The sequence below is a fragment of the Drosophila gunungcola genome, unplaced genomic scaffold (genome assembly GCF_025200985.1).
Source record: "Drosophila gunungcola strain Sukarami unplaced genomic scaffold, Dgunungcola_SK_2 000078F, whole genome shotgun sequence".
In the NCBI taxonomy this organism is placed as follows: Eukaryota; Metazoa; Arthropoda; class Insecta; order Diptera; family Drosophilidae; genus Drosophila; species Drosophila gunungcola.
Genome location: NW_026453241.1, coordinates 31,916 through 57,192, shown reverse-complemented (window position 1 = coordinate 57,192; position 25,277 = coordinate 31,916). Strand labels below are relative to the sequence as shown.

The following is a 25,277-nucleotide window of genomic DNA, read 5'->3' as shown; positions in this document are numbered from 1 at the left end:
TTTTAGTGGCCCTAAAGTGTGACGAAATTTGCTCACTATGATTTAACTTTTTTTTTTTATTATTTTGCCGTTTTTATATTATTGTACCATAGAACTTTCAAATTTCAGTTCCTCCACATCAAATGACACAAAAAATGTCAATAGAAATATGCCTTTTTTTTAAAAAATTAGCTTTGAAAAAATCCCCATTAAAACTTAATCGTTATCTTTAAATTAAACAAACCCAAAAACGATGTATATTGGTTTTATAATATTTTATTTAGCTTCAGTTTAGTTTAGTTCAGATAGAGTTTTCTTTGCGGCGCCTTGTGGGCGCATCCAACTTTTGAATAATTCATCATTAGCCCTTTTGTGTTTTTCGGGGTTATCAATATCAATTAGCTTATTAACTGCTTTGGGCTGGGTTCGGATTCGGAAACGGGGTGGATGGGAATGGATTGTTTGGATTGGATTGGATTGCGTCTAACGTTTAAGCCTTGTGTATAATTATGAGTGGACTTCAACTAACATTTATATTTAAATTTATATGTATATATATAATATAATATGGAAATAACTTTAACGCTTTGCTTTTTGGTTTCATTACGCGATCGTACGATCGTTATTCCTTTCTCTCTATCTCTCTCTCTCTCTTTCTCTTTCTTTTAGATGCCGTCTCTTTCGCTCGATTCGTCGTCTTGCTCAGATTCAAGTGCTAATTTAAAATATATGTTTATACGTGTATATATGTGTACGTGTGGCGTGAGTGGGTTTAACTTGAAGGCTTCGTGTGTCCTAGTGGTGAGGATCATAAGGATCAGCTGGGAGATTCATTTGATCCCCGCTCCTTGCTGTATTTGTTCGGGTATTCGCTTGTTCATATTGGGTCAGTTTGGGCTGGTTGGACAGTGCTTCTGGTACTGGCTCTTCTTCTGGTTCGGTTTGTGGTTCTGGTTCAGCCCTCGTGGCTGGCCACCGACTCCAGATCGCTGTTGTCCTCGCTGCCGGTCGCCTCGGTGGGTTCGCCCATGGCCACGCGTGCGTACTCGTCCGTGTCGATGCTCTTGCAGAAGTGGATGGCATACTTGAGCTTTTCCAGCAGCACGGCCTGCAAGCCATGTGTTTCAATTCGCATCAATAAAATCGTCATAAATCGCAGTCGAGTTGGTCTTACCTTGCACGAGTAGCGGGGGCATCTTGAGCAGAAAGAAGCAGGTGTAGCTCTCGGGCAGGAAGTGGTCGGGCGGATTCTTTTCGAGCACCTGCAGCACGAAGTCGCGTCCTCGGAAGTCGGCAATGGTGCGTGGCAAGCGGGTGCGGCCCCAGACGAAGCGCAGGAACAGCGAGCGCTCCTGAAATTATTGAAATTGCAAGTTAGTAATCCAAGTAGTCAGAATCACAGGTAAAGATTACCAGTTGTGGTCAAAATAATACTAATAGTAGTGGGAAAATTTAAAATGCTCAAAAAGTTACCCTTAAGGTATAGGACAATTTAAATTTCAATTAACAAAATGAGATAAAAAAAACCCTTGATATTGTTCTAGTTTTTGAAGGAAATGAAAACTGTTAATAATTTGTTAAAACTAACTTTTCAGCATACTGTGTAAAACAATTTTATAAAGTCGTGAGAAAATAACTAAAAATTCTCATTCATTTGTACTTTGTAATAAATTAAAAAAGATTTAAAGATTTGATATATTTTTAAAATTACAAATCTAAAAAAATGCTATTTATATTTTTGTTAAATGCGTAACATGGAATAGTTGTTTAAACTATTTTTCATTACTATTTGCATAAGTCTAATACAATTGTTTTAACTTTCTTAAAATGCACCTTTCAATATACTGGATAAATAATTTTATATTGGATAAAAAGAATATTAATATCTCTGATCTAAAGAAACAAATTGTAAAAATCTATTTTATAAATATTTTAAATTACACAATTAATATAATGCGGAATATAGAAAAGTGGTTTAAAAGTTGCTTTCAAACTATTATTAACTGAAAATGATTATTAAAATGAAAATGAAAACTGTTAATAATTCTTAAAATTCCCTTTTAAATGTACCATATTTAATGTATTTTTTTTTTAATTTGAGAAAATAACTATAAATTCTCTTTGAACTGTACTTTGTATTGGAATAAAAGATCTCTTATATCTGATCTATTTTTAAAATATTTTTAAAATATCCTTTGTTATATTTGCCCCATTTAGTTAAGAAAAAGGTTGTTCATGTTGCTTTCAAACTATTCTTGATTGCTATTCTCGTTAGCTAAAAAACTTTGACCTCAGCTGTATATGTTAAGGGCAAATCCGAATAGAAAAGCCATTCGAATCCGAATCCGAGCAGACTGCAAAATAGTGTAGGATGACCCACCTGGTTGGTAAACTCCTCCATCACCTCCCAGAACCAGGTGACCAGGGCCGAGCTCGGGTCAAAGCCCTTGTAGGTGGCCACGGACTTGAGCAGGCCCAGCGGGATGTCCGGCGAGCCGCAGACCATCGCCTGCAGCTCGGCGGCGGAGAAGAGCGAGAGCAGCGGCACCGGGATCACCTTGGACATGCCGTCCCGCACCGCCTTCACCTGCTCGTCGAACTCGTGCAGCCGGAACCCGAGGGCCAGGCGGACGTACTCGGCCCGGTTCCTGGGCGAGATGTGCGTGTAGCGCGTGGACAGCGGCACCTCGTGTCCGCGGGCTGAGGAGGTCGAGAAGGGCAGCTCCAGCGCGCTGAACAGCTTCGTGTCGTCGTCCATGTTGCGGATGCAGAGCAGTCCGGCCACGTAGTCGCGGTCCACCTCGGTGAGATCGGTGGGTCGCAGCACCTCGCCGGTCAGCTGCCTCCAGACGGGCTCGGCCAAGCTAAAAACAAAAAAAAAAAGGTAAAAAGTAGGTATGAATTTATTTGTATTACTTTTCACCCAAAATGTATAAAGAAGAAGTGACGCAACGCAATATATTCTTCTTAATAAGATAAACATTAATTAAAAACAAGAAAGAAAGCAAACTTCGGCAAGCCGAAGTTCATATACCCTTGCAGCTATTGCAAGAATTAAATACTTTTGAAAACATTAAAATTATGATTTACTTGCGTATATGCTGAAAAACATTGAAGCTATGATGATTTGCAGCTCAATTATTAGATAGATATTTTGTATATTTTTATTATTTCTATGGGAGCTATATGATATAGTAGTCCGATTTTGATGAAATTTAAACCGTAATTCTGAAATAATTAACCATTACTATATGTCGAAGAACTACAAAAAAAAATTAAAAACAGCAAAGTTATAATTTTTTTAAATTTATTTTTCCGATTGTTCCTATGGGAGCTATATGCTATAGTCGTCCGATCCGGCTCGTTCCGACATATATACTAGAATAGAATATACTGCAATAGAAAGACAACTTTTGGGAAAGTTTCATGCAGATAGCTTTAAAACTGAGAGACTAGTTTGCGTAGAAACGGACGGACAGACAGACGGACATGGCTAGATCGACTCTGCTAGTGATGCTGATCAAGAATATATATACTTTATAGGGTCGGAAATGTCTCCTTCACTGCGTTGCAAACTTCTGACTGAAATTATAATACCCTCTGCAAGGGTATAATAAAACATTTTCCCTTTAGTTCTAAAGAATTCGCGGTGCGTGTTCTCTGCGATGCGTTATTTTGTAATGCTTATCTATGAGCCATAGAAGTCATGGGTTAAAGGAGTCTTGAGTATGAGTTATGAGCCCCATCAGCTTATCTTATTTAGATCAGATAAAGTAGATCATGTTAATGATTAATGATTTGAATCTCTCGATGACTGAGTAAATCAAGTTAAGATCGAGTTCTTATTTAGATCAGATAAAGTAGATCATGTTAATGTTTAATGATTTGAATCTCTCGATGACTGAGTAAATCAAGTTAAGATCGAGTTCTTATTTAGATCAGATAAAGTAGATCATGTTAATGATTAATATTTGAATCTCACGATGACTGAGTAAATCAAGTTAAGATCGAGTTCTTATTTAGATCAGATAAAGTAGATCATGTTAATGATTAATGATTTGAATCTCTCGATGACTGAGTAAATCAAGTTAAGATCGAGTTCTTATTTAGATCAGATAAAGTAGATCATGTTAATGATTAATGATTTGAATCTCTCGATGACTGAGTAAATCAAGTTAAGATCGAGTTCTTATTTAGATCAGATCAAGTAGATCATATTAACGATTTGAATCTCTCCATGACTGAGTAAATCAAGCTAAAATCCAGTTAGGTAACGCTACTCACTTGATGCTCAGCGGCGATCCGGTGCGCACGGCGATGCCCATGAGCACGCCCAGGAAGCGGAACATGTTCATCTGGAGCACGGAACAGAGGGTGGGATCGAGCAGGAAGCAGTCGCGGTTGGCGCCCGCCTCGCCGCGTCCGTTGGGCGTGTTGATCAGCAGCGGCACACTGCCGTTCTGCAGCTCGTCGCACATCTCGGCGATGGACTCGCTGTAGCCGCCGCCGCAGTCGTCCACGCTCTCGCCCACGAACTTCACCTTCCACACGCGATGCGGCAGGGCCAGAGCCTCCTGGGTGAGCAGTGGCAGCTTCTGCACCATCTGCCCGAAGACGCTCTTCATCCCGTCCACGCCGGCCAGGCCGTTGCAGCGGCTGCGCGACCGCTTCACCTGGATGCGGTTCAGCTCGATGACGGGGCCGTGTTGCTTGTCGCGCACCATCGTCGTCTGGATGACCTTGCGGAAGGCCGCCTCCTTGATGTTGTACACGAGCACGTCCTTGAGCGAGCCCAGGCTCAAATCGCCGGCGATGGGCAGCATGGCCAGGCAGGGGCAGACCAGCTCCGAGAAGTGGTGCAGCAGGATGAGGCGGGCATGCAGGGCCTCGGGCGCGAGGTCGCGCACCAGGTCGTACTCCAGCGGCGGATTAGGCAGCGGGCGCAGCCGCTCGCTCAGCTGCGACGTGGACAGGGCCAGAGTGTGCGCCGATCCGCAGGTGACCTTCACGATGTGCTTGCCCTGGAGGGCGGACACGAGCCGTGGCCGCTGTATGGCCGTCACGGTGCCGTCGCCCAGCTGCCCCTCGTCGTTGTCGCCCCACGTGTAGACCTCGCCGGCGTCGCTGCAGGCGACGCAGTGCAGCGATCCAGTGGCTATCGAGATGATCTTCTTGCCCTGCAGCGCGGCCACCTTCTTGGGCCGTCGCACATGGTCGACGGAGCCGTGGCCCAGCCGATGGAAGTCGCCCTTGCCCCAGGTGTACACCGCCCCCGACTTGGTGAGCGCCACCGAGAACTGCGATCCGCACTCCACCTTGACCACGCCCAGGCCGGCCAAACTCTCGATCTTGTAGGGCAGCTTGCAGCCGTCGCTGCCGCCGCGTCCCAGCTTGCCGTAATCGCCGTCGCCCCAGCTCCACACATTGTCGTCGTCCGTGATGCACAGCGTCTGCGCGTCGCCGGATCCGCAGGCAATGTCGATGGCCCGATAGCCCAGCAGTGCCTCCACCAGCTTGGGCCTCAGCTGGTCCTCGGAGTCGCCGTGTCCCAGCCGTCCGTAGCGTCCCTTGCCCCAGGTGAGCACATGTCCGCTGGCCGTGATGGCCGCCGAATGGGCACTGCCGCACGCAATGTCCGCCACGCTCATCCCGTTCAGGTGCTCCAGCAGCTTGGGCCGGTCGTAGCTCATCCGGTTGCCGTGTCCAAGCTTGCCGTCCTCGCCCTCGCCCCAGGCGTACACCTCGCCCTCGGTGGTCAGGGCCAGACAGTGCTTGCCGCCGGAGTTCACGGCCACCTTTTTCACGAACACGTGCTGCAGCGAGCCCAGCAGCGTGGGTATGGCCCAGCTGTCGCTGCCGCCCACGCCCAGCCGTCCGCCCGACCCGTAACCCGTGGCGAACAGCTTGCCGTCGGGCGTGACGGCGAACAGGGACTGCTCGCCGCCGGCCAGCTGCACCGGACGCAGCAGGCTGAGGGCCTCGCACGGCGTCGGCGTCTTGATCCGGCTGCCCTCCAGGCCGCCCAACTGGCCGCGGTGGTTGTGGCCCCAGCCGTAGATGGTGCTGGCTCCGCCCCAGCTCAGGGCCCAGTCGTCGGGGCGCCGGTTGAGCCACTGCAGCAGCTGGGCATCGTGGGGAGCCTGAAAGAGGGCATGGTCCTCGTGCTGCAGGATGCTGTTGCTGCTGCTGCTGCAGCACTCCAGATGATGATGATGATCCTGTTGTTGCTCCTGCGGCGGTGGCGACACATTGCTGGCCGTGCTGGAGGACAGCGAGGTGGTGGAGTTCAGCATGGACAGGCCGGGCGACTGGCCACCAGTGTGGGACAGGGCCTGTCCCTGACAATTGGAACCCGTGGAGCTGGGCAGCATCTCGGCGAACTTCTTGCGCACCTCCAGGCAAAAGGGACGCGGCAGCTCCGTCCGGCGTATGAGGGATTGGGCCACCCTTACGGCAATGCAGTAGCGCTTGAACCAGGCCCACTTGTGCACATCGCCAGTGGTGGTGGCTGCCGAGGTGGATGCAGTAGCCTGCACTGGGAGCGTGGCATCCAGCTGCATGTCGCAGGCCAGGGCGGCCAGGGTCTTGAAGTAGTCCGAGTGCATCAGGTGGATGCCGCCGCGCACCTGCGGCTCCTCGTACTCGTACTGCCGCAGCAGCTCCGGGATGAGGGGCTGCAGCAGGGCAGATAGCGAGGGATCCTGCGGTCGGGGTGCCTGCTCCAGGAGCAGCACGGCGTGCAGCTTGCGCAGCGACCAGATCCTTTGCGCCGTGGTGAGGGCTCCCAGCTGGGAGCAGGCGGCCAGGGCGGAGGCCAGACGCAGCAGGACACCGCTCTGGCGGGGCGCCAGGCGGGAGTCGAGCAGCGACATGACCAGCGCCATCGAGGGCTGCGACAGCACGGCCCGGTCCGAGCCGCTCTCGCCCAGCGTGGCCGCCGGCATGAGGGCGTGCACCCAGAAGCGCCAGCCCCAGCCATTTACCGAGCTGTCCGAGGAGAACTTCCAGCGCAGCTCGTCGCCCGGCACCCGGATCTCCGGGGCCCAGTGGGCGAACTCGCGGCCCGAGCGCATGGCCAGCACCCGGCCGGAGCCGTCCATGATGACCAGCGGATCGTTGCGCTTCTCCGTGCTGCACTGGCTGTCGAACTCGAGGCGCAGCATCTCGGCGCCCGGGATGCGCACCACGCCGGTCACGTTCACATTGTCCACATACGGATGGCCGCTCTCCTGCATCACCGGCTTGGGCAGCTTGCCCAGGCAGTGGCGCGACGTGCACAGGTCCTCCAGCTCCGTGATGCAGGTCTCCAGCAGCATGGCGGACACGGCCGGAGTCCCGGCGCCCAGCGAGATCAACGTGTCGGCGATGGTCTGCGCCGTGCTCGGCGCTCCACAGCGGCCGCACACGGCCAGCTTGAGCAGCTCCACCAGAGACTTGGCCTCCGGCTCGCCCAGCAGTCCGCCAAAGTCCTCCAGCCCGTGGCCATGGCCGTGGCCCTGCATCTCCTGCAGCTGGCCCATGTGGGCCAGCATCTCCTCCTGCTGCGTCATGGTGGCGGCCATCACGGACATGGCGCTGGCCGACATCCTCGAGTGCTTGTGTGGCGCATTGGGCAGGGCGCTGCTCGAAAGCGATCCCGACATGGACAGGGAGCCGGTGAGGCTCTGAAAGGCGCTCAGTGGACCGGCCGTCAGGGGGGCGGCGGCGGCCATCAGGGCAGGCACCTCCATGCCCGGATCCGGACTGTGCTCCTGCAGCGCGGCATCAGCGGCATCGGCGGCATCGGCGGGCGCCTCGCCACCGCCCTGGGCTATGGTCTCCGGCAGGGGCTGCACCAGTGCTCCACCACCCATCAAGTTTAAGCCACTGGTGTGGGGCTCCTCCTCCTGGACTGCTCCTCCGCCCGCTCCGCCTGCCCTCTCCTTGAAGTTCACCTTGCTGTGACTGGTGAGGGCGGCCACGATGAGCTGGCGCGCCTGGAGAATGCTCATGGCGCGCAGCACATGACCGAGGGCCGCCTGCCTGGCCGCCGGCGTCTCCAGGGCGGACAGGCTCTCACTCAGACTGCCAGCATGGGGCGGGCGGCCGTCCTGCTTGGTGGCGCCGGGCTGCAGTGCCTCCTCGGCCTCGTAGATGCCCAGGCTGCTGCCACCCAGGGGGTCGCGGGTGCTGCCGAAGGGCACCGGGCCGCGCTTCTCCTCCTCCGGCGAGGCATTGGGCAGGCCCCAGGCGACGGAGTGCGAGCTGCCGCAGGCCACGCGGTTGACGAACACCGCATCCAGGCCGATGACCAGGGCGGGCTTCTTGTTCACGAATGTGTTACCGCTGCCCTGCTGGCCGTGATCGTTGTCGCCCCAGGCGTACACCTGGCCGGCATCCGTGACGGCCAGGCAGTGGAGGGCGCCGACGGCCACATGGATGACCCGCCGGCCGCGCAGTCCGCCGATGGGCTGCGGCTTGCGCACATGCTGGTCACCGCCATGGCCCAGGCGGTAGTAGTCGCCCTTGCCCCAGGTCCACACCTCACCGGCGCGGGTCAGGGCCAAACTGAACTGGGCCCCGCACTCGATCTGCACCACGCCGATGCCCGAGAGCCGCTCGATCTCGTGCGGCGTGTCCGATCCCTCGCTGCCGCCGCGTCCCAGCTTGCCGAAGTCGCCGTCGCCCCAGGAGTAGACGGCCCCGTCCTCGGTGAGGGCCAGAGTTTGGGCATCCCGGCTGCCGCAGGCCACCTGGACCACTCGCTTGCCGGCGAGGGCCGCCACCAGTTTGGGCTTCAGCTGGGTGGTGTTGTCGCCGTGGCCCAGCCGGCCGTACTCGCCCAGGCCCCAGGTGTAGAGCTCGCCCTGGCTGCTGATGGCCGCCGAGTGGGAGGAGCCGCAGGCCACGTCGCGGATCTTCTTGGCCCGCAGCGCGTCGACGAGGCGCGGCTTGTCCAGCGTCGTCCGATTGCCGTGGCCCAGCTTGCCGTCCTCGCCCTCGCCCCACGAGAAGACCTTGCCGTCGAGGGTCAGGGCGAGGGCGTGCTTGCCGCCGGAGTGGACGGCCACCTTCTTCACCACGTACTGGTGCAGCACGGGCAGCTGGTGCGGCAGCGGCACATTGTGGGTGACCCCCAGGCCCAGGCGTCCGTTGGTGCCCTCGCCGCAGGCATAGACCTTGCCGTCCTGGCTCACGATGAACAGGCTCTTGGAGCCGCCGGCCATGTGGATGGGTCGCAGCCGGCTTATGGTCTGCGAGAAGGTGGGCACCTTCACCTTGGAGCCCTTCAGGCCGCCCAGCTGCTCCTTGTCGTTGAGGCCCCACACCATCACGGTGCAGGGCAGGTCCTGTTCGGCGGCACTGCCGCCGTCCGTCTCGCCAAGCGATGTGCTGACCAATCCGGAGCCAGCGCCGCCGGGCGCACTGTACTCGCTGGCCAGGAACTGGGCATTGGCCAGGATGTGCTGGATGTCGGGCTGCTGGCGGCGACCCACGAACTTGAGGCCATGCACCTTGCACTGGATGCCGTTGTTCTGGCACTGCTTGACCACCACCTCCACCCAGGGATAGTAGGTGGGGACCTGCTGCATGAGCAGCACGCGACTGGCGCCCGCCGGCACCGGTATCCACGTGTACTCCTTCAAACTGTCCACGCACTCGCCCACGCGTATCTCCAGCAGCGAGGGCATGTGCGAGTGGTCCTCGGCGCTGACGCGCAGCTCCAGACTGTGCACGAGGATGCGGTCGTGCAGCTCCAGCCGTATCCAGTGGCGGCACGGACCGCTGGAGCAGCTCTGCCACGGCTGGTTGCTGCCGTTCAGCAGATGCTTGGCGGCCGCCTCGTTCGAGCTGACGGTCAGCGAGCGGATGCAGCGGGACCAGTCCTCGATGAGATCGCTGCTGTTGCTGTTGCTGCTGCTTGCCAGAAGTTGCTGCTGCTGATGGCCGCCACAGGAGTCGGCCATGGCCAGCGGGGCCACCAGTTCCACCTCGTTGATGTGACCCTGCCAGGCGGGCTGCTGATCCGGAAAGTCCACGGTGAGTTGCTTGCCGTGCACCGAGCTCACCACTCCAGTCGCCTGGCTCCGGCCCAGACGCAGTTGGCACAACAGGCCGTAGCGCAGCGAGGAGCTGCGCAGCCGCACCTTGGCTCCCACCGCGATGGGCGGGGGGCGTGGCTGGGCCTGCGACTGGGCGGGCAGTTCCACCAGTTCGATGTGGACAAAGCACACCCAGTAGGTGCTGCCATGGTTGCGCCAGTCGACCTGCACGTTGAGGTCGTGCAGTCCCTCGGTGTCCACGATGAGCACGGTGCCCATGTCGCCCAGCTTGATCTCCTCGAAGTCGCGGCAGCAGCGCACCGTCATGCCGGGTCGCACCAGTCCGCGCACATACAGGGCATAGAGATCGGCGGTTTGGAAGTCCTTGCGGGTCTGGAACTTCAGGGGCGGAGCAGCGGCCTCACTGACCATGGCTGCCACCGGCTGACCCTCCACTGTGTCCGAGGAGGACGTGGAGGAGGTCGAGGCACTCGAGCTGGGACACTCGTTGTCCGAGTCCGCCTCCGGATCGTGGGACGATGAGGCAGTCAGCGGCAGTGTGTCCTCCTCAATGGTATTGGCGCACACATCCGGATGCTCGAGGATCCACTGGACAATCTGCTCGGGCGTGGGCATGATCTCCGCCTGCAACGACAGCTGCTTGAGGGCCAGCTCCACGGTGCGTCGCGTGAAACCCATCTCCATGATCTGGTTGGTGAGCTGGGCATCGGTCCACTTCGACTTGACCTCCACTGGGTCCATCTCCAGCTTCTGCGGCGGTCTCTGCTCCGCCTTCCGGGCCACATTGGCCACCGTGGACACATTGTACACGGGCACGCCGTGCACCATCGTGGGCTGGGGTGTGAGTGAGTGGCCATCGGCTGGCCCAAGTCCGCCCTCGCTCAGCTCTTGGTGCGCCTGCGTGGCCAGCGATTGGATGCAGTTGAGCGCCGCCGTGGCCAGATCCATGTAGTTGTAGCAGGCCTTCACCGGCGAGGCCTGTGTAGCTCTCAATAGGATGCACTGTATTAGCAGCTGGGCCTCCTGGCCGCCACCGCCACTGCCCGCGGATGGCTCCCTCTCCTGCTCCCTCTCCCTCTCGTGCTCCCCCGCCTGCTGTGAGTCCGCATCACTGCGGTCTGGATCCGGATCCGGATCGGGATCAGCATCCGCATCAGTGGTGGAGGCATAAATGCTGGCCGCCGGAGCGCGCTGTTTGAGGATGCGACGCAGGGCGGCCTGGTGGCGGTACAGCACGCCATTTGTGTGCAGCACGGCCATCTGGAGCTGCTGGGCGCGGAGAAGGGCCAGGTCCAGACGACCATCCGCACTGGTGGGCAGCTGCTCGCGCAGCTCCGGCGCCGGGCCATAGAGCAGCACCGTCCACGCGTTCAGCAGCATCTCGTTCATGGGCAGCCGGCTCAGGCTGAAGACGCTGTGGTCCAGGTGCGGCATCACCGCCGCCAGCGGCACCTTGGCGAATCCATGGATGCTGCCAGTTCCAGTTCCCATGCCACCGCCACCGCCACCGCCACCGCCACCGTCGGGGGCCAAAAGGCATCGGCCCTTGGGCGTGAAGCTGGCAATGACCATGTGGCCGCCCTCGTGGAAGCAGTGCAGGCCGACGCGCGGACGCAGATCATGGCCACCGATGGCACCGAGCACGCCCAGCACGAACACCTGTTCGCTGTCCAGCGGCGTCGCATGCGTCGCACGTGCGGAGTGTAGGGAGTGCGCCGAGTGCTCCGCCAGCAGTTCGGCGGCCACGCAGAGCTTTTGCGCCAGGAAGGAGTTGATGACCGGGTTCCAGGCGGGCAGCGTGTGCAGGCGCCGCAGCAGGGCCACCAGCTCCTCGGCCACGCTGCCCGAGTGGGAGGCGGTGAGCAGGACGCGCGCCTTGCCCTCCGCCGTGGGCAGCAGACTGGCGTCGCCGGGACAGTGGAGCGCGATGCGGCCTAGGGTGGCGAACAGCTGGTGCACCAGCGCCGGCATTCGCGCCTCCTCCGCGGCGCTCCACTGCGCCAGGATGAACTGCAGCAGGCGCAGGCAGTGCAGCTGCCGGTACACGCCCGCCTCGCTGCCCGCCGGCTGCTCCAGCAGCGACAGGTAGTGGCCCAGCCAGCCGGGGGTGCTCAGCTCCAGGCACAGACGCGGACAGTCGCCTGGAAGAGGAAAAGGGAAGAGTAATGGACTCACATTTCTATCTTAAATAGGGCGGGATCAGGGGATCAGGGGATCATCCCTATCACCTACCCTTCCCTCTACCCACATGAAGTATCACTCATAGCACACCCCACCAACGAAACCATAACAAAAATCATGACTTTCCTTAAAAAGAAACTCAACTAATCCATTGAATCTAAAATAGTTATCTTTCTGCCTAATTAAAATAAAACTAATACTCTTACAAGTAAACTTTTTAGTTGTAAACCATAAGCTAGCTTTAATTTAATAAATATAAATTAAAAAAAAAAAAACAATATTAGATACTCGTTACTAAGTTAGTTAACCAATTTCAAACTTTCATGTGCCTCAGTCAAAAATTACGTATTAGGTGGCGCCATCTACCACAAATTTTCAAATATCCAAAAAAATGTACATTTATGCTTATAACTTTTTAAACAATAGTTCGATTTGGAAAATTGTTGTGTAAATCGATAGATATTGACCAAATAAACACATACAGCTTAATAATGGCCCTCAACCATGTCTCGCAGTGACAGGGCAGATTTTCGCCCTTTTTGGGCTTTAGAGCGTGGGCGTGGCCACATTTTAGAATAAACTGATGCTGTCTTGACATAAATAGAATCTGCATGTTAAATCTCAAATTTCTGGCTTTTATAGTTTCCGGCTAGGGGGACATTGCTAGATCGTCGCGGCTATTGATCCTGATCAAGAATAAATATACAGGGTGGGAAACGATTAACGATTAAAACGATTACTCTGCGGGTAACGGGTATAAGTCAATGTGGAGTCGAGGAAAAAACCATAACTATAACTCCACTTGGATTATATATATATATATATATATATATATATATGTCCAATGTCCAATGTCCAATATATATATATATATATATATATATATATATATATATATATATATTGGACATTGGACCATATATCTGTCAGACTGACCAAACACTTCTATGCCAACTATTCGCGCAGTGTAAAATATGGATTCTTATACTTTTCCAAATCGTATTTTTGCATGTGTACACGGTACAGTGATCATGATCACAAATATTGATGATCGGTTAAAGTTTGATACAATTGTTTGTTTTCGAGGCAATTTGCTTATATTTCGATTATATGCTTATATTATATATTGGTTTTATTTCCTTCTGATCCATCCCTTGACTGCAAGGGTATTACAACTTCGGATTGCCAAAGTTGGGGAAACTGACGATATACATTAAACATTTTTTAGTTTATTTTTTTTTATTTTTTACTTATTTTCCTATTGTTTCATTGGGAGCTATATAAATGATACCATACTACTTGCAATATTAAACAGACACTTTTAAGAAAGATTCATCCAGAATGCTTTAAATCTGGCAGACTAGTTGGCGTAGAAAAGGACGGACAGACGGACATGGCTAGATCGTCTCTTATAGTGACGCTGGTCAAGAATATACATATATGCTTCATATATATACAATACTGACTTACAGAAATACCCCCTTTCTGGTCTTAAAATTTAAAAAAAAATATCAATTTTTGTTGGCTTATTTTGAATGTTTAGACTTAAAAAATTTGATATGACAGAATAACGGCACCTTCACTAATGAACAATTTTTGTTTCTGATCTCTACAAGGACTGAAATCATGTCAACCAGGACGCAACGATTTTTTTGAAGACCCCACTTCACAGGCCTGTATCTCGGCGAATATTGGGCGTTCTATTTGTTTATTTTTTTTTTGGATTTTTTAAATGTCAATGAAAACTATTTATTTTCTTGTTATCATTCTTGAAAAGATGCTTAAAATTCAGGCCTATAGACCAGAGTACCCCCTTAAATTATAATACCCTCTGGGTGGGTATACAAAGTGGGCGCTATTGCGAAATTTGTATAAATACAAAACTCTAGTGCCCCAGTGTCGAATACCCGTATTTTAAAGTGTATAGCCAATAAATACTCCCAATTTCGGAGTAGCCAAGTTGATCAAAGAAACTCACCCGATATGGCTCGGATGAAGCCCAGATTGAGCCAGCCCAGCGAGTGGGAGATGCCGGTCATCGATGGCTTGGGATAGACGATGGCTCGGAACATGCTGGTCATGCCGCGCAGGGCGTGCTTGTCCAACTGGGCGCCGTGCAGGCCGCTGCCCACGGCGAGGATCTGGAGCAGCTTGGCGGCGCAATGGCGGAGCAGCTTGGAGGGATGCGAATCGCTGCTGGGCGAGGCCTCGCTGCCGGCGACTTCCTCGCGCTCCGGCTCCGTGGGCGAGGCCACGTTGAGGGCACTGTCGGCCAGCTGCAGGTCGTACTGGCCCTCCTTGCCCATGCGGTACGAGTTGGTGGCTCCCGTGTACCACTCCACACGCACCCAGCTGGGGAAATTTAAAAGGAAAGCTGAATGTTGGTATGGAATCTAGGGAGATCTGCGCACACTTACCCATCCTCGCCCACCTCGCTGATGATGCGACCCTCGCCGGGCGGATTGCCATCCTGGTCGCCCCACTTCCAGTCCGCGCCGCGCACAATCCGGGTGCCGATCTTCATGAGCTTGGCCAGATCGGGCCCGCTGAGCTGCGCCTTGCTGGACTTTTGTTTCAGCACGCTGTCCTCGTAGAGGACGCTCAGCTCGCCGTGCACCTGGCCGCCGGCCACGCCCTCGCCGCCCGTCTGCGACAGCAGGCCCAGCACGGTGCCCAGCAGGCCGGAGTTGATGAGCAGGCCCAGCTCGTTGGGGCCCAGCTCCTTGGCCAGCAGGCCGAACACGCTCAGCAGGAAGCGGGCGCGCGGCAGGCGCTTGAGCAGCACATAGGTGCCCAGGTTGGTGCTATCCTTGCCGCGGGCATGGCCCTGCTGCTCCTGGTTGACCAGGCGGCGCAGCTCGCGCACCGCCCAATCGAGGACGCGGGCCTGGGCCAGCAGCAGTCGAGCCTTCTGGTAGGCACTGATCATGTTCAGCTGCCCCAGGACATGCAGTGAGCTGCCGGATCCGCTCGATCCGCACGAGGACTTCAGGTGCAGGCCCAGGAAGCCGTTCAGCAGACTGTATTGGGCCGCGTCCAGCAGGCCGTGCAGCTCGAGCAGCTGCTGGACCAGCTGCAGCCCGGCTAGCCGCAGTTGGTAGCGCTGCATCTGGCAGTACATGGCCCGGCGGGCCGTCTCCACGTCGCAGCTGTCCTGCAGAGCGAAGTCCACGATGTCCTGCATAAGGGCCGGCTCCAGTTCGCCCTCGCCATGGATCTGCCGCTCGTTGAGCCGCCGCAGCAGCGTCTCCTCCTCCTCCTGCTGCTGCTGCTCTTCCTCCTCCTCTTCCAGCTGCAGCTTGGGTTGCGGCTGTGGCTGTGGCGGCGGCTGCGGCTTCTTTTCCTGCTCCTGCTGGATCGAGGCATTGACCAGATCCTCCGGCTTGGCTGGCTTGGATGGCTGGCGCGCAGAGCGCAGCTCTTGCAGCAGGCGACGCACCAGCAGCCGGAATCGCGGCGGTCGCTGCAGGATGGGCAGGCGTCGTAGTCCGCGCTGCTGCGGACTAATCGCGGGGCGCACCTCGTAGAGCAGGAAGCGCAGCCGCTCCAGGATGGGGGCGCAGACCTCCTTGTAGCTGCGATTGAGCTGCTGCCGCGTGCGTACCACCGACCACTTGGCCTGGTGCACCAGCCGTATGATCTCGCCCAGCTGGCGAGGCGGGGGCGACGACGACTCCGCTTCGAGGGCGCTCAGGACCAGGCCGCCCAAATACTGATGCCGGATGAGCACGGCGCTGAGCAGACGCTCCAGCTCCTGGACGGGATGCTCCGTGGAGAACTCCTGGTGCCACATCAGGTTGTGGGCCTTACAGTAGCGCTCGGTGAGCGCCAGCCAGGCGGCCACCGGCGGCTCCAGCAGCCTGGCCTCCGCCAAACCGGCGACGAAGGCGTCGGCCCGCTGCTGCAGCTGCGACTTGCTGCGTCCAGCGGCCAGCTGCTGCTGCATCTGCTGCTGCAGCGGCAGTGGCGGCGGCTGCTCCGTGGGCGTGTTGCCCGCCGTGCTGTGGCAACTGTGGCTGCTCCTCGCCTCGCCCTTCTCCTCGTCGAACGGATTGCTCGGCTGCAGCAGCTGCAGCCCGCCGCTCAGCAGGCTGGACTTGTCCAGCTGGCGGCACTGCAGCTCCGCCGGCTGCAGGGCCGGTCCGCTGCACATCAGGTTGGCCACCAGGCCCAGCAGCTGCGCCAAGGCGCACTCCGAGCTGAAGTGGGTGAGTCGACTGGGTCCCGGCGCCGATGACTATATTAGATTGGATTGGATTGGAGATGATCATTAGATAAGTACCAAAATACACACGAAAAGATGACTTGGGTAAAATCAACATGGTAATAGTAATAGTAATATTTTTTTTTTTTTTGTTTGGACCTTTGAATGCTATTATTATGCTATTATATATTATAGTTGAAAAATCATTTCTTTTTATTTAAAAGAACTGGCTGCTAGGTATTGTCAAATATTTTCATTTGTACTTTTCTATATTCAATCTGTATATATCAGATATATCGTCTCAATTTAATTAAACGATTTAAAAGCAAAGCCTTTTGAACGCACAACGTTTTTAAGCTATTTAAATTTAAGCTGCACATAAAAAAAAATTACCATAGAAAAATAGTTACTATACTGTTTACAAAACTGTTATGTTTTTGTTTTTGTTTTTAGACTATTGAATAGTATTATATCACTTAAAATAGTTAAAAAACATTCATTTTTTAATGTATTTTGTGGTTTTAGGCTTTTATTTTTGTAATCTTTGAATACTGTTACAACAATTAAAATAGTTGAACTATTTCTTTTTTACGTATTTTATTGTTTTAAAAAGTATTTTAATAGATAATTGCTTGGTTTTTATTTAAAAATATCTGGCTAGGAAATTTAAGATGTTTTGATTAGTACTATTTTATTCGACTGTATTGCAATTAACATATATTCAATTATTCTGATTAATATACCAGTCTAAATTTAATCAAATGAGTTTAAAAGAAACTGTTTTAAATTATTTAAAATTTAGCTGCACACAGAAAAAACATCATCATAAATAAATAGTTTCGTTAATATTAACAAAGCTGTGATATTTTTCTCTTTTTTTTTTTGGCTATCAATAGTATTATAACAATTAGAATACTTAAAAAAAAACTATTGCTATTTTTTCTTGTATTTTATTGGTTTATTTTTTGAGCCAATAATTAGTATTAGAACAATTGAAACAGTATATATATTGTTTTTTTTATGTCTTTTGTTGATTTAAAAGTAATGTTATAAATTTAATATTACCTATTTTAAAAGTCAAATCCTTAATATTTCAGAAGTAAGGCTAGTAATCTGAGAGTCATGAGTTCAGTTCCTGCTTTTGCCACGAATAGTTTTGTGTTTTTTTTTTTGTACATTCATTAAATGTTGACTATAATCAGCCTACATATTTTGTTCTCAAAAAGCACTTCTTGGTGGTTACCATTGCAGCCAGAAAAGCTAAATAGTAAGTTAAACTTATTAAATATAATATATTATAATAATATATTATATAACTATATTATAATTATATATAATATAAATATATAATATATATTATACAATTATAAATAACTTTCACATATTTTAATATAAAAAAGTAATGTGCAAAATAAAGAACTACTATTTTAATAGTTTAAGAACAGTACAAATTGTTCTTAAACTATTCATTTTTAGGTGAACTACTATTTTCCTGGCAATAATTTATTTTGTACAAATAACAATAGTTTTAACCATTAATTAGTTGATTTAACCCTTGTGCTTTTCTATGTGTGGATTAATAAATTAAGAAGGAAACCCACCTTCTCTTCCGTGCTAGCCTGGGCCATGTACTTGCCCAGCTTGTGGTGCTGCAGGATGTGCTCCATGGCGCTCCTGAGCGCCGCCTGGCTACCCAACTCGGCCGTGAGATCCTTACCCAATCCCGAGTCCAAAATGCTGCGCAGTGTGTCCGACTCGCAGCTGCAAAGGATTGTGGGTTGAGAACACGTTGGAAATGAGTATAGGGCATGGGATGGCGACTCACCTGTATCCAGTCAGATCGCATACGTAGCCGGCCAAAATGATACAGCGAGTGCCGTCGAGCAGCAGGTTCTCCATGTCCGCGCGGCGCACATAGTGGGTCTCGGGGTCCGCGGGCGGAGGTCCCTGGCCCTTGGGTCCGCCGCGGCAGATGATGCCGGGCCAGCCCATGTCGTCGCCGTCGCGCAGCTCGCCCTCGCCCAGCGCCCGATTGAGTCGGTCCAGGACGCGGAGCAGCGGCAGGAAGAGCCGCGCCCACCGCAGGTTGCCCAGGCACTGGGGCCGATCTCGCTTCAGCAGCACCAGGCCCACCAGCAGCTCGTGCAGCAGGGCGTCTGAGATGTCCGCCTGCAGGATGCGGCCCAGGTGGCCCACTTGCTGGCCCAGTTGCGGCCCCAGCGAATGTTCGGCCGGATGCTCGCGACACTGCAGCGCCAGCTCGTGGGCCTTCTGCAGGGTGCCGACGCAGGCGGGGATCAGGGCGTGCAGGTATTGCAGCAGCAGCGCCTCGGCGCCGGTGGTCTCCTCCTCGGGCTCGGCCTGGTGGATGTGGGCCAGCAGCAGGCGCTGGAAGCGGTGCAGCAGGCTCAAACTGGGACTGGTGCTCGGCTCCTGGTGCTTGTGGCCATGCTGCTCGCGCTCCTCCTCCTCCTTCTCCTGCTGCATCTGCTGCAGCTGCTGCTGATGATGCTTGCCCAGTGCGGGCGACAGTCGGGTCTGGGAGAGCGCCGCATTGTTGCCCAGCAGCCGGGTGATCAGCTGCAGCAGGGGCAGGTGCACTCCGTCGCCGCAGTCGGCGGAGGAGCAGGAGCTGCTCTCCAGCCGGATGGCGTGCTGCAGCGCCGACTCCAGGCCGCCCTCGGCCATCAGCGAGCTGACCAGCAGGTCGGTCATGAAGCGGTGCCCGGCGGAGGACGCCTGTCCCGGCTCCGACGGCAGCAGCGAGGTGAGCGTCTGGGCACGCTCCGCTGCTGTGGGCAGCAGGACACTCCATCCGTCCTGAAGTGAGGGGAAAAGTTGACTGATTAGTCTAAATGGCAATGGAAGGCATGACACGCACTCTTAAGAAGTAGTCTAAAATTGTGAAATGCTCGCTGCATTGGCAGCAAAATTTATATTCCAACAGCAAGCAGTCATATAAAAAATAAGAATACAGTTGCGGTCAAAATATTAGCACTAAGGCAACATAAAATGACTAGAAAACATTTTTTAAGCACAACAGTATTTTATTTATATTTTACCAATAAAGCATACTTGTTCCTAAACACAACAACCAATCGAATTGATTTAATTTTTGTTCCAGGACAATACATATTTTGAATTATTATCCAAATTTCACCTATTAAAATAAATATTCTAAAAAAATGTATAGAAGTTTAAGAAAATTACTGTACAATTTCGTTGATCTCTACTTCACAAAGAATTCAAAATGTTTTTGTTATCTACCTATGTTTAAAATTAAAAATGTTTTTTTAAGAAGTATAATTTTTTTTTAAAATTTTTAAACATGTAAAATTAACGTATTGGAGTACTGAAAATAAGACGCAATTAGTTTATAGAATTACTTTTGAATTACTCAGTTTAAAATAACCTTTTTTTTATTTATAAAATTTACAAATTTACTAAGTAAATTCAAATTACGGCGCTAGTCACATTAAGTTAAAACAACTCTAGCATCATTAATTCGTATTGTTGATCCCAATTACATAATATTCTCTTTTACAGTAAGCTTTTAATAAAACTATAAAATCATTTTATGTCTGTGTCTTCAACTATTGTTAAAGTTTCTAACTAAATTGAAATGTGCCACTTTTAGTTGCAAAGAAGTGTGGCAAAGAGTTCAACATTCCAATAGGATACACAAAATTGCCTTCTGCTTAATATGTGCTTGTAAAGCTTATGCTATAAACATACTTAGGTTGCCTTGAAATAATTACTTTGCAAAGGAAATGAATATTTTTAAAGATGTTGTTCGCGCTGTCCTACCTAATTCGAATATATACCCTGCTATATTATTACAAGTCTTTGTTATCTACCACTACAAATACTTCTCCTTAACCTAACGTAATCCTGTAGCAATTAAACAGGGAAGAGGGAAGAGAAAACCGACGCACTCACCTGCAGTGCCTGCTGTGCTGCCACTTGGATGGTGCGTAGCACCTGGCTGCCACCGGCCAGTCCCAGAATGCGCGCCTTAAGGCTGCCGAGCAGGCGACTGCCACTGGCCAGACCCACCTGGCGCGGCTCTACGCCGTTGGCGATGAGGGCGAGCAGCTGGAGGCGCACCAGATTGAGGCAGGCCACGGCAATGCATTCGCTCTCCTGGTTGGGCGTCTGCCGGTTGTCCTGGCTGCTGCACATGCCCAGCAGCTGGTCGAGCAGCCGGAACGTGGGTTCGCCCAGGTCGATTACAAAGGGGGCACGCAGCGGCACGCCCTGGTGCGTGCTTTGTGTCCACACCAGGCTCTGGCCACTGGTGCAGGCGATCCCGCTGGCCGGGAGCGTTGGCAGTGCGACGAGAATGGGGATGCGCAGCAGCGGTTCGCTGGACACGGAGGCGGGACAGATTTGCTGGCTGTCGTTGCGGCCCCAGCCGAATACCTCACCGCTGCTGGAGAGCGCCAGGCAGTGGGCCACACCCACGGCCACGTCCACGATGCGTTTGTGCTGGAACGAAGCAAGCGGATGAATACCACAACGCATACGGGTATGCAGGCGTTACTCACCTGCAAGCTGGTGACCAGACGCGGCACACTGCAGCCCTGCACGCTGCGCTCCACCAGCTGGTGGCCCAAACAGGTGGCCTTGCCCCAGGTGAAGAGCTGGCCCTCGTGGCTCAACGCCACCGAGAACTGTGAGCCCGCGAAGACGCGCTGCACCCGCGGCAGCGACTCGACAAGGATCGGCTGCAGGCTCCCATTGCAGTTGCCATTGCCCAGCTTGCCATAGTCGCCGTCGCCCCAGGCGAACACCAGTCCCTCGTCAGTGAGGGCCAGCGAGTGGGCATCGCCGCTGCCCAGGGCCACGTCCACCACCATGTGCTCGGCCAGCGCCACCACCAACGTAGGCAGGCTGCGGTCGTCGCTGTTCCCGTGGCCCAAGCGGGCGTAGGTGCCGCGGCCCCAGGTGAGCAGGTTGCCGCCGCACGTGATGGCCGCGCTGTACGAGCAGCCGCAGTACACCGACTGCACGCAGTGCTGCTCCAACGCAGCGATCTTGGTGGGCACGGCGCGCGCGTGTGTGTCCCCATGGCCCAGGCGGTGGTCCTCGCCAGTGCCCCAGGAATAGGCATTGTCTGCAACGAAGATTGAAGGTCGGAATGAGGACATCGTTCAACGGTTGAGGTTAAAATTCAAAATATACAATATACAATACAGTCAAAGTTCCTTATTTCTATAGAACTAGTAAATGTTGAATAGATAGATATTTTGATTTATAAAAGTTTGACCAGGTTTTTGATAGGGTTTACAAATTACAAAATGGGAGCACAATCTAACATCCACATCTCGAATAACCATCTTACCCCGAATTTTACTAGTAAAACTATGTAGTAAGTAGTAAATAGATAGATACTATGATTTACGGAAGTTTGACTGAAGAATGGTTCAAAAATTGGGGTTACAATTTAAGAGATGTAAATAATTCAAACCACCCTTTTACCCCGTATTTTTTCAGAGTTTTTCTATTGACAATATTACTAAATATTAAGTAGCAAATAGTTAGATATTTTAATTTATGGAAGATTGACAAACATGACAAATGGTTCAGAAATTTACTATTTTACTATGGACAACATAACTAGTAAGTAGTAGATAGAAAGATAATTTGATTTATTGGTCAAAGTATATAAAAAAGTATCAGTTTCTACTCTACCTAGTTAAGTTAACTTGATATGTTAAGGTCAAATAAGCCCAGTTTATAGAAGTTTAAGTGATATACACTCTATGACTTGAAATAAAGGATTTAGAGTGGTTTCATTTACAAGTGCTCTTAGGCTACTCGGATCACTAGGAAATCTAGTAAAGTAAACTCTAAAAGTTAAAAGTCTGTAGCAGTTTAAGTTGCTTTGAAACGGTTGCTACTTCCATAAGCTTAAAAAATAGTATTTTCAAGACCGCAGCCGTAAGTGATATGTAACACGGCGTTACGAAATGAATGCCACTAAAACTTGTTCGAAAATGTTTGAAACCTGCGGAGTATTGATCATAGTACCCTTAGATATACAGTTGCGGTCAAAATAATAGTAGTAATTTAGTTTATGGAAATATCAATCAAAAATAGTTTAGAAGTTCATTTTCGTGAAGCTTATACTATAAACTAATTGGGGCAAATATAAAAATCTACAATTATCATAGATATAATATTTAGAAAATTTGTCCTATGCCTTGAATATATGTTTTTAAGCACTTTACATTTTCCCACTACTATTATTTTGAGCGCAGCTGTAGGGCTCAGAAGTGCAATTGATATAAACATTATTGGTGCACTCCTGATCGACAAAAAAGAACCCATTCCCCTGAAGCCTTCTCTTCAACTTACAGTTGCTGTCGATGGCCAGGAAGTGGCGTCCCTCGCAGTGGCCGGCGATGCTGATGAACACCTCGTGGGCGACCTCCTCCAGGGGCAGCGGCTCCGCCTCCGGCTTGGCCAGGCGCCAGGTGTGCAGCTTGCCCTCCTGGCTGAGGAGGAGCAGCTGGCTTTCGCAGCAGGCCACCTGCTTGATCTGGAATCGGCAGCCGAGCGTCGGCACCGCCGTGGCCTCGCCGCTCCAGCTGAGCGTCGTCTCGGCGCTGAATCCCTGCTGGTCCTTGGACAGCGAGGGCCAGCCCAGGGCGTAGACTCGCTGCTGGGGGGCCGACGCACTGGCGGACGACGAGGCGTCGAGGGCTAGGGCGGGGGCGTGGCCAGTGCGGAGCAGGCAGCGCGGCATCAGCGGCTGCACCAGGCGGTCCAGATGCGAAATGATGACGACGGCGGCGCGTCGCAGGTCCACAATGGCCGCACTGCTCTTGGGCAGCGAGAGAAATCGCAGGAAGGTCTCGGTGGCACTGGCCACCGGAGCAGGCTCTCCGCCGGCGATGCCGCCCACTCCCTTGGCACCCGTCGTGGCTCCGATCTTCTGGTACCGCAGCAGGATGCGCTGCAGCGGGGCGCCCGTCTTGCGCGGCATGTCCCTGTTGTCGTTGCCCGCGCGATCCTTCTCCCACAGCAGCAGCAGCAGCACGACGCACTCGAGCGTGGCGGCCAGCGTGCCCTTCTGCACGCCCAGCTCCAGCAGCAGGCACAGCGCCGTGTGGCGATCGTTCAGCGGGGCGGTGCAGCGACCGCCCATCGGGTCGCCGAGCGCCACCAGGCGCAGGAACTTGATGGACCGCTCCATGACCTCCAGCCAGAGCGACGAGACGACGGCCGTCTCGAAGAGCGTGGCCTCCGGCAGTTCCTGCAGCGAGGCCAGTGCCTCGCTCAGCAGCTCGCTGCACATCTCCGTGTCCTCACCGGAGCGCCAGGCGCGTCGCAGGAAGGCAAAGCTAAAGTTCAGCGCAGCCCGAGTGGCCACACGGGCCAAGCCCAGAGCACCATGCTCCGGCGTCTCCTTCGGCTGCGGCTCCAAGTTGGCAGCCTTGGTGGTGGTGGTAGTACTGGTGGCATTACTGGCGGCCACGATGGTGCTACTCGTGGTGGCGCCGGCATTGCTGCTGGCCACATCCGGTTTGCTTGCCGCGGGCTGGCGCTCCCGCTCCCTTTTCAGGGCCACAAAGTAACGCTCGTAGACGAACAGCTGCTGTCGGAGATGCTGCGCGGACAGGCAGTTGCCGGCGGCGCGCAGGGCCAGCTCCTGCAGCTCGGAGATCATGGAGCGCTGGCACTCCTGGCGCGCCTGCTGCGATGGCGGCTGGCTCCAGAGCCAGCCGCTCAGCACCAGGTCGGTGGCCTGGCTGAGATGGGCCGCCTGCTGGGCGGCGGCCTGCGTGGTGAGCTTCTTGATGGCCGTGTCCGAGTCCAGCGGCCGGCAGCCGTCGCAGTTGCAGGCGGAGAGTGGGCCGCAGAACTCCGGCTGGCAGCAGGAGCACTTGAGCTGCTGGGCGCCGCAGTAGTGCTTGCCATCGTCGCCCAGGTAGGACAGCTGGCCGCGGGCATTGAGGAGCGGCGCCGATGGCGAGGACACCAGCTCGCAGTCCTGGATCAGGTGGTTCCAGAGCACTGCCCCATCGGCGGCGTTGCGCAGGGAGGCGATGAGATCGGCGCGCAGCCATTTGGCGTCCAGGAAGGGCAGCGGACGCAGGTAGAGATCGGGCGATTGGCTGGCCGGTGCTCCAGATCCTCCAGATGATCCGGATGCAGTGGCTCCTGATGGCGGGGCAGATGCAGCACCAGAAGCAGCAGCAGCAGAAGCTGCAGCTCCAGCTGTGGGTGGGGCGGGAGCTGACTGGCCACTGGCGCCTCCTCCGTTCGCCGGTTGGCGGTTGAACATGGTCTGTATTCTCGGTTTGGGCTTGTCCTTGTGTCCTAGTTACCGCCTAATGCTACATGATCCAACTCAGCCTGGGAACGGACAACAACAACATCAATGGCATGGCACATTTTCCCCAGCGAAACGGGGGAAGGGGGCGTGGCGATGGCGGGCGGGGGCGGGTCAATGTCGTCACTGGCACACGAACTGCACACACACACACACACACACACAACTGCACTCGGGGCGTCCAGGATCAGGATAATCCGTTGTTATCCTGCTCCGCACTGCTCATTTTGTTAATCCGCACGGAGTTTATGTCACCCAGTTTTGTTCGCTTGCACACGCACTCGCACTCTCCGATGTTTGCACTTGCTGTTTTCGAATGCGTTTAATTTAATCAATTTAATAGTTGTCTTTAGAGATGGCCGATAGTTTCCAGCCCGTGACTCGTTCGCCAGTGTTCTAAAGTCACTGCATGGCAGTCACTGCTTGACGAAGGCAGTGCGTACGTGACCACTAACTAACGGGATCTGGAAAGTGATGGGTAGCATTTTTTATTTGTCCATTGCATTGGAAAAATTGTAATACATTTGTG

The 25,277-nt window shown here is 53.0% G+C and overlaps 1 protein-coding gene across 1 annotated transcript; it reads right to left on the bottom strand.

Annotated features, from left to right (window-relative positions):
• Window positions 1–249: 249 nt before the first annotated feature.
• Window positions 250–25,129, bottom strand: LOC128264802 (probable E3 ubiquitin-protein ligase HERC2). Its single transcript, XM_053000476.1, is given in 12 exon segments — window positions 250–1,087; window positions 1,154–1,171; window positions 1,173–1,331; window positions 2,360–2,843; window positions 4,264–12,163; window positions 14,182–14,555; window positions 14,621–16,440; window positions 18,009–18,168; window positions 18,233–19,227; window positions 20,347–20,895; window positions 20,955–21,523; window positions 22,768–25,129. Coding segments are annotated over 12 exon segments (15,114 nt in total). The 5' UTR covers window positions 24,701–25,129; the 3' UTR covers window positions 250–934.
• Between the last annotated feature and the right edge of the window lie 148 nt (window positions 25,130–25,277).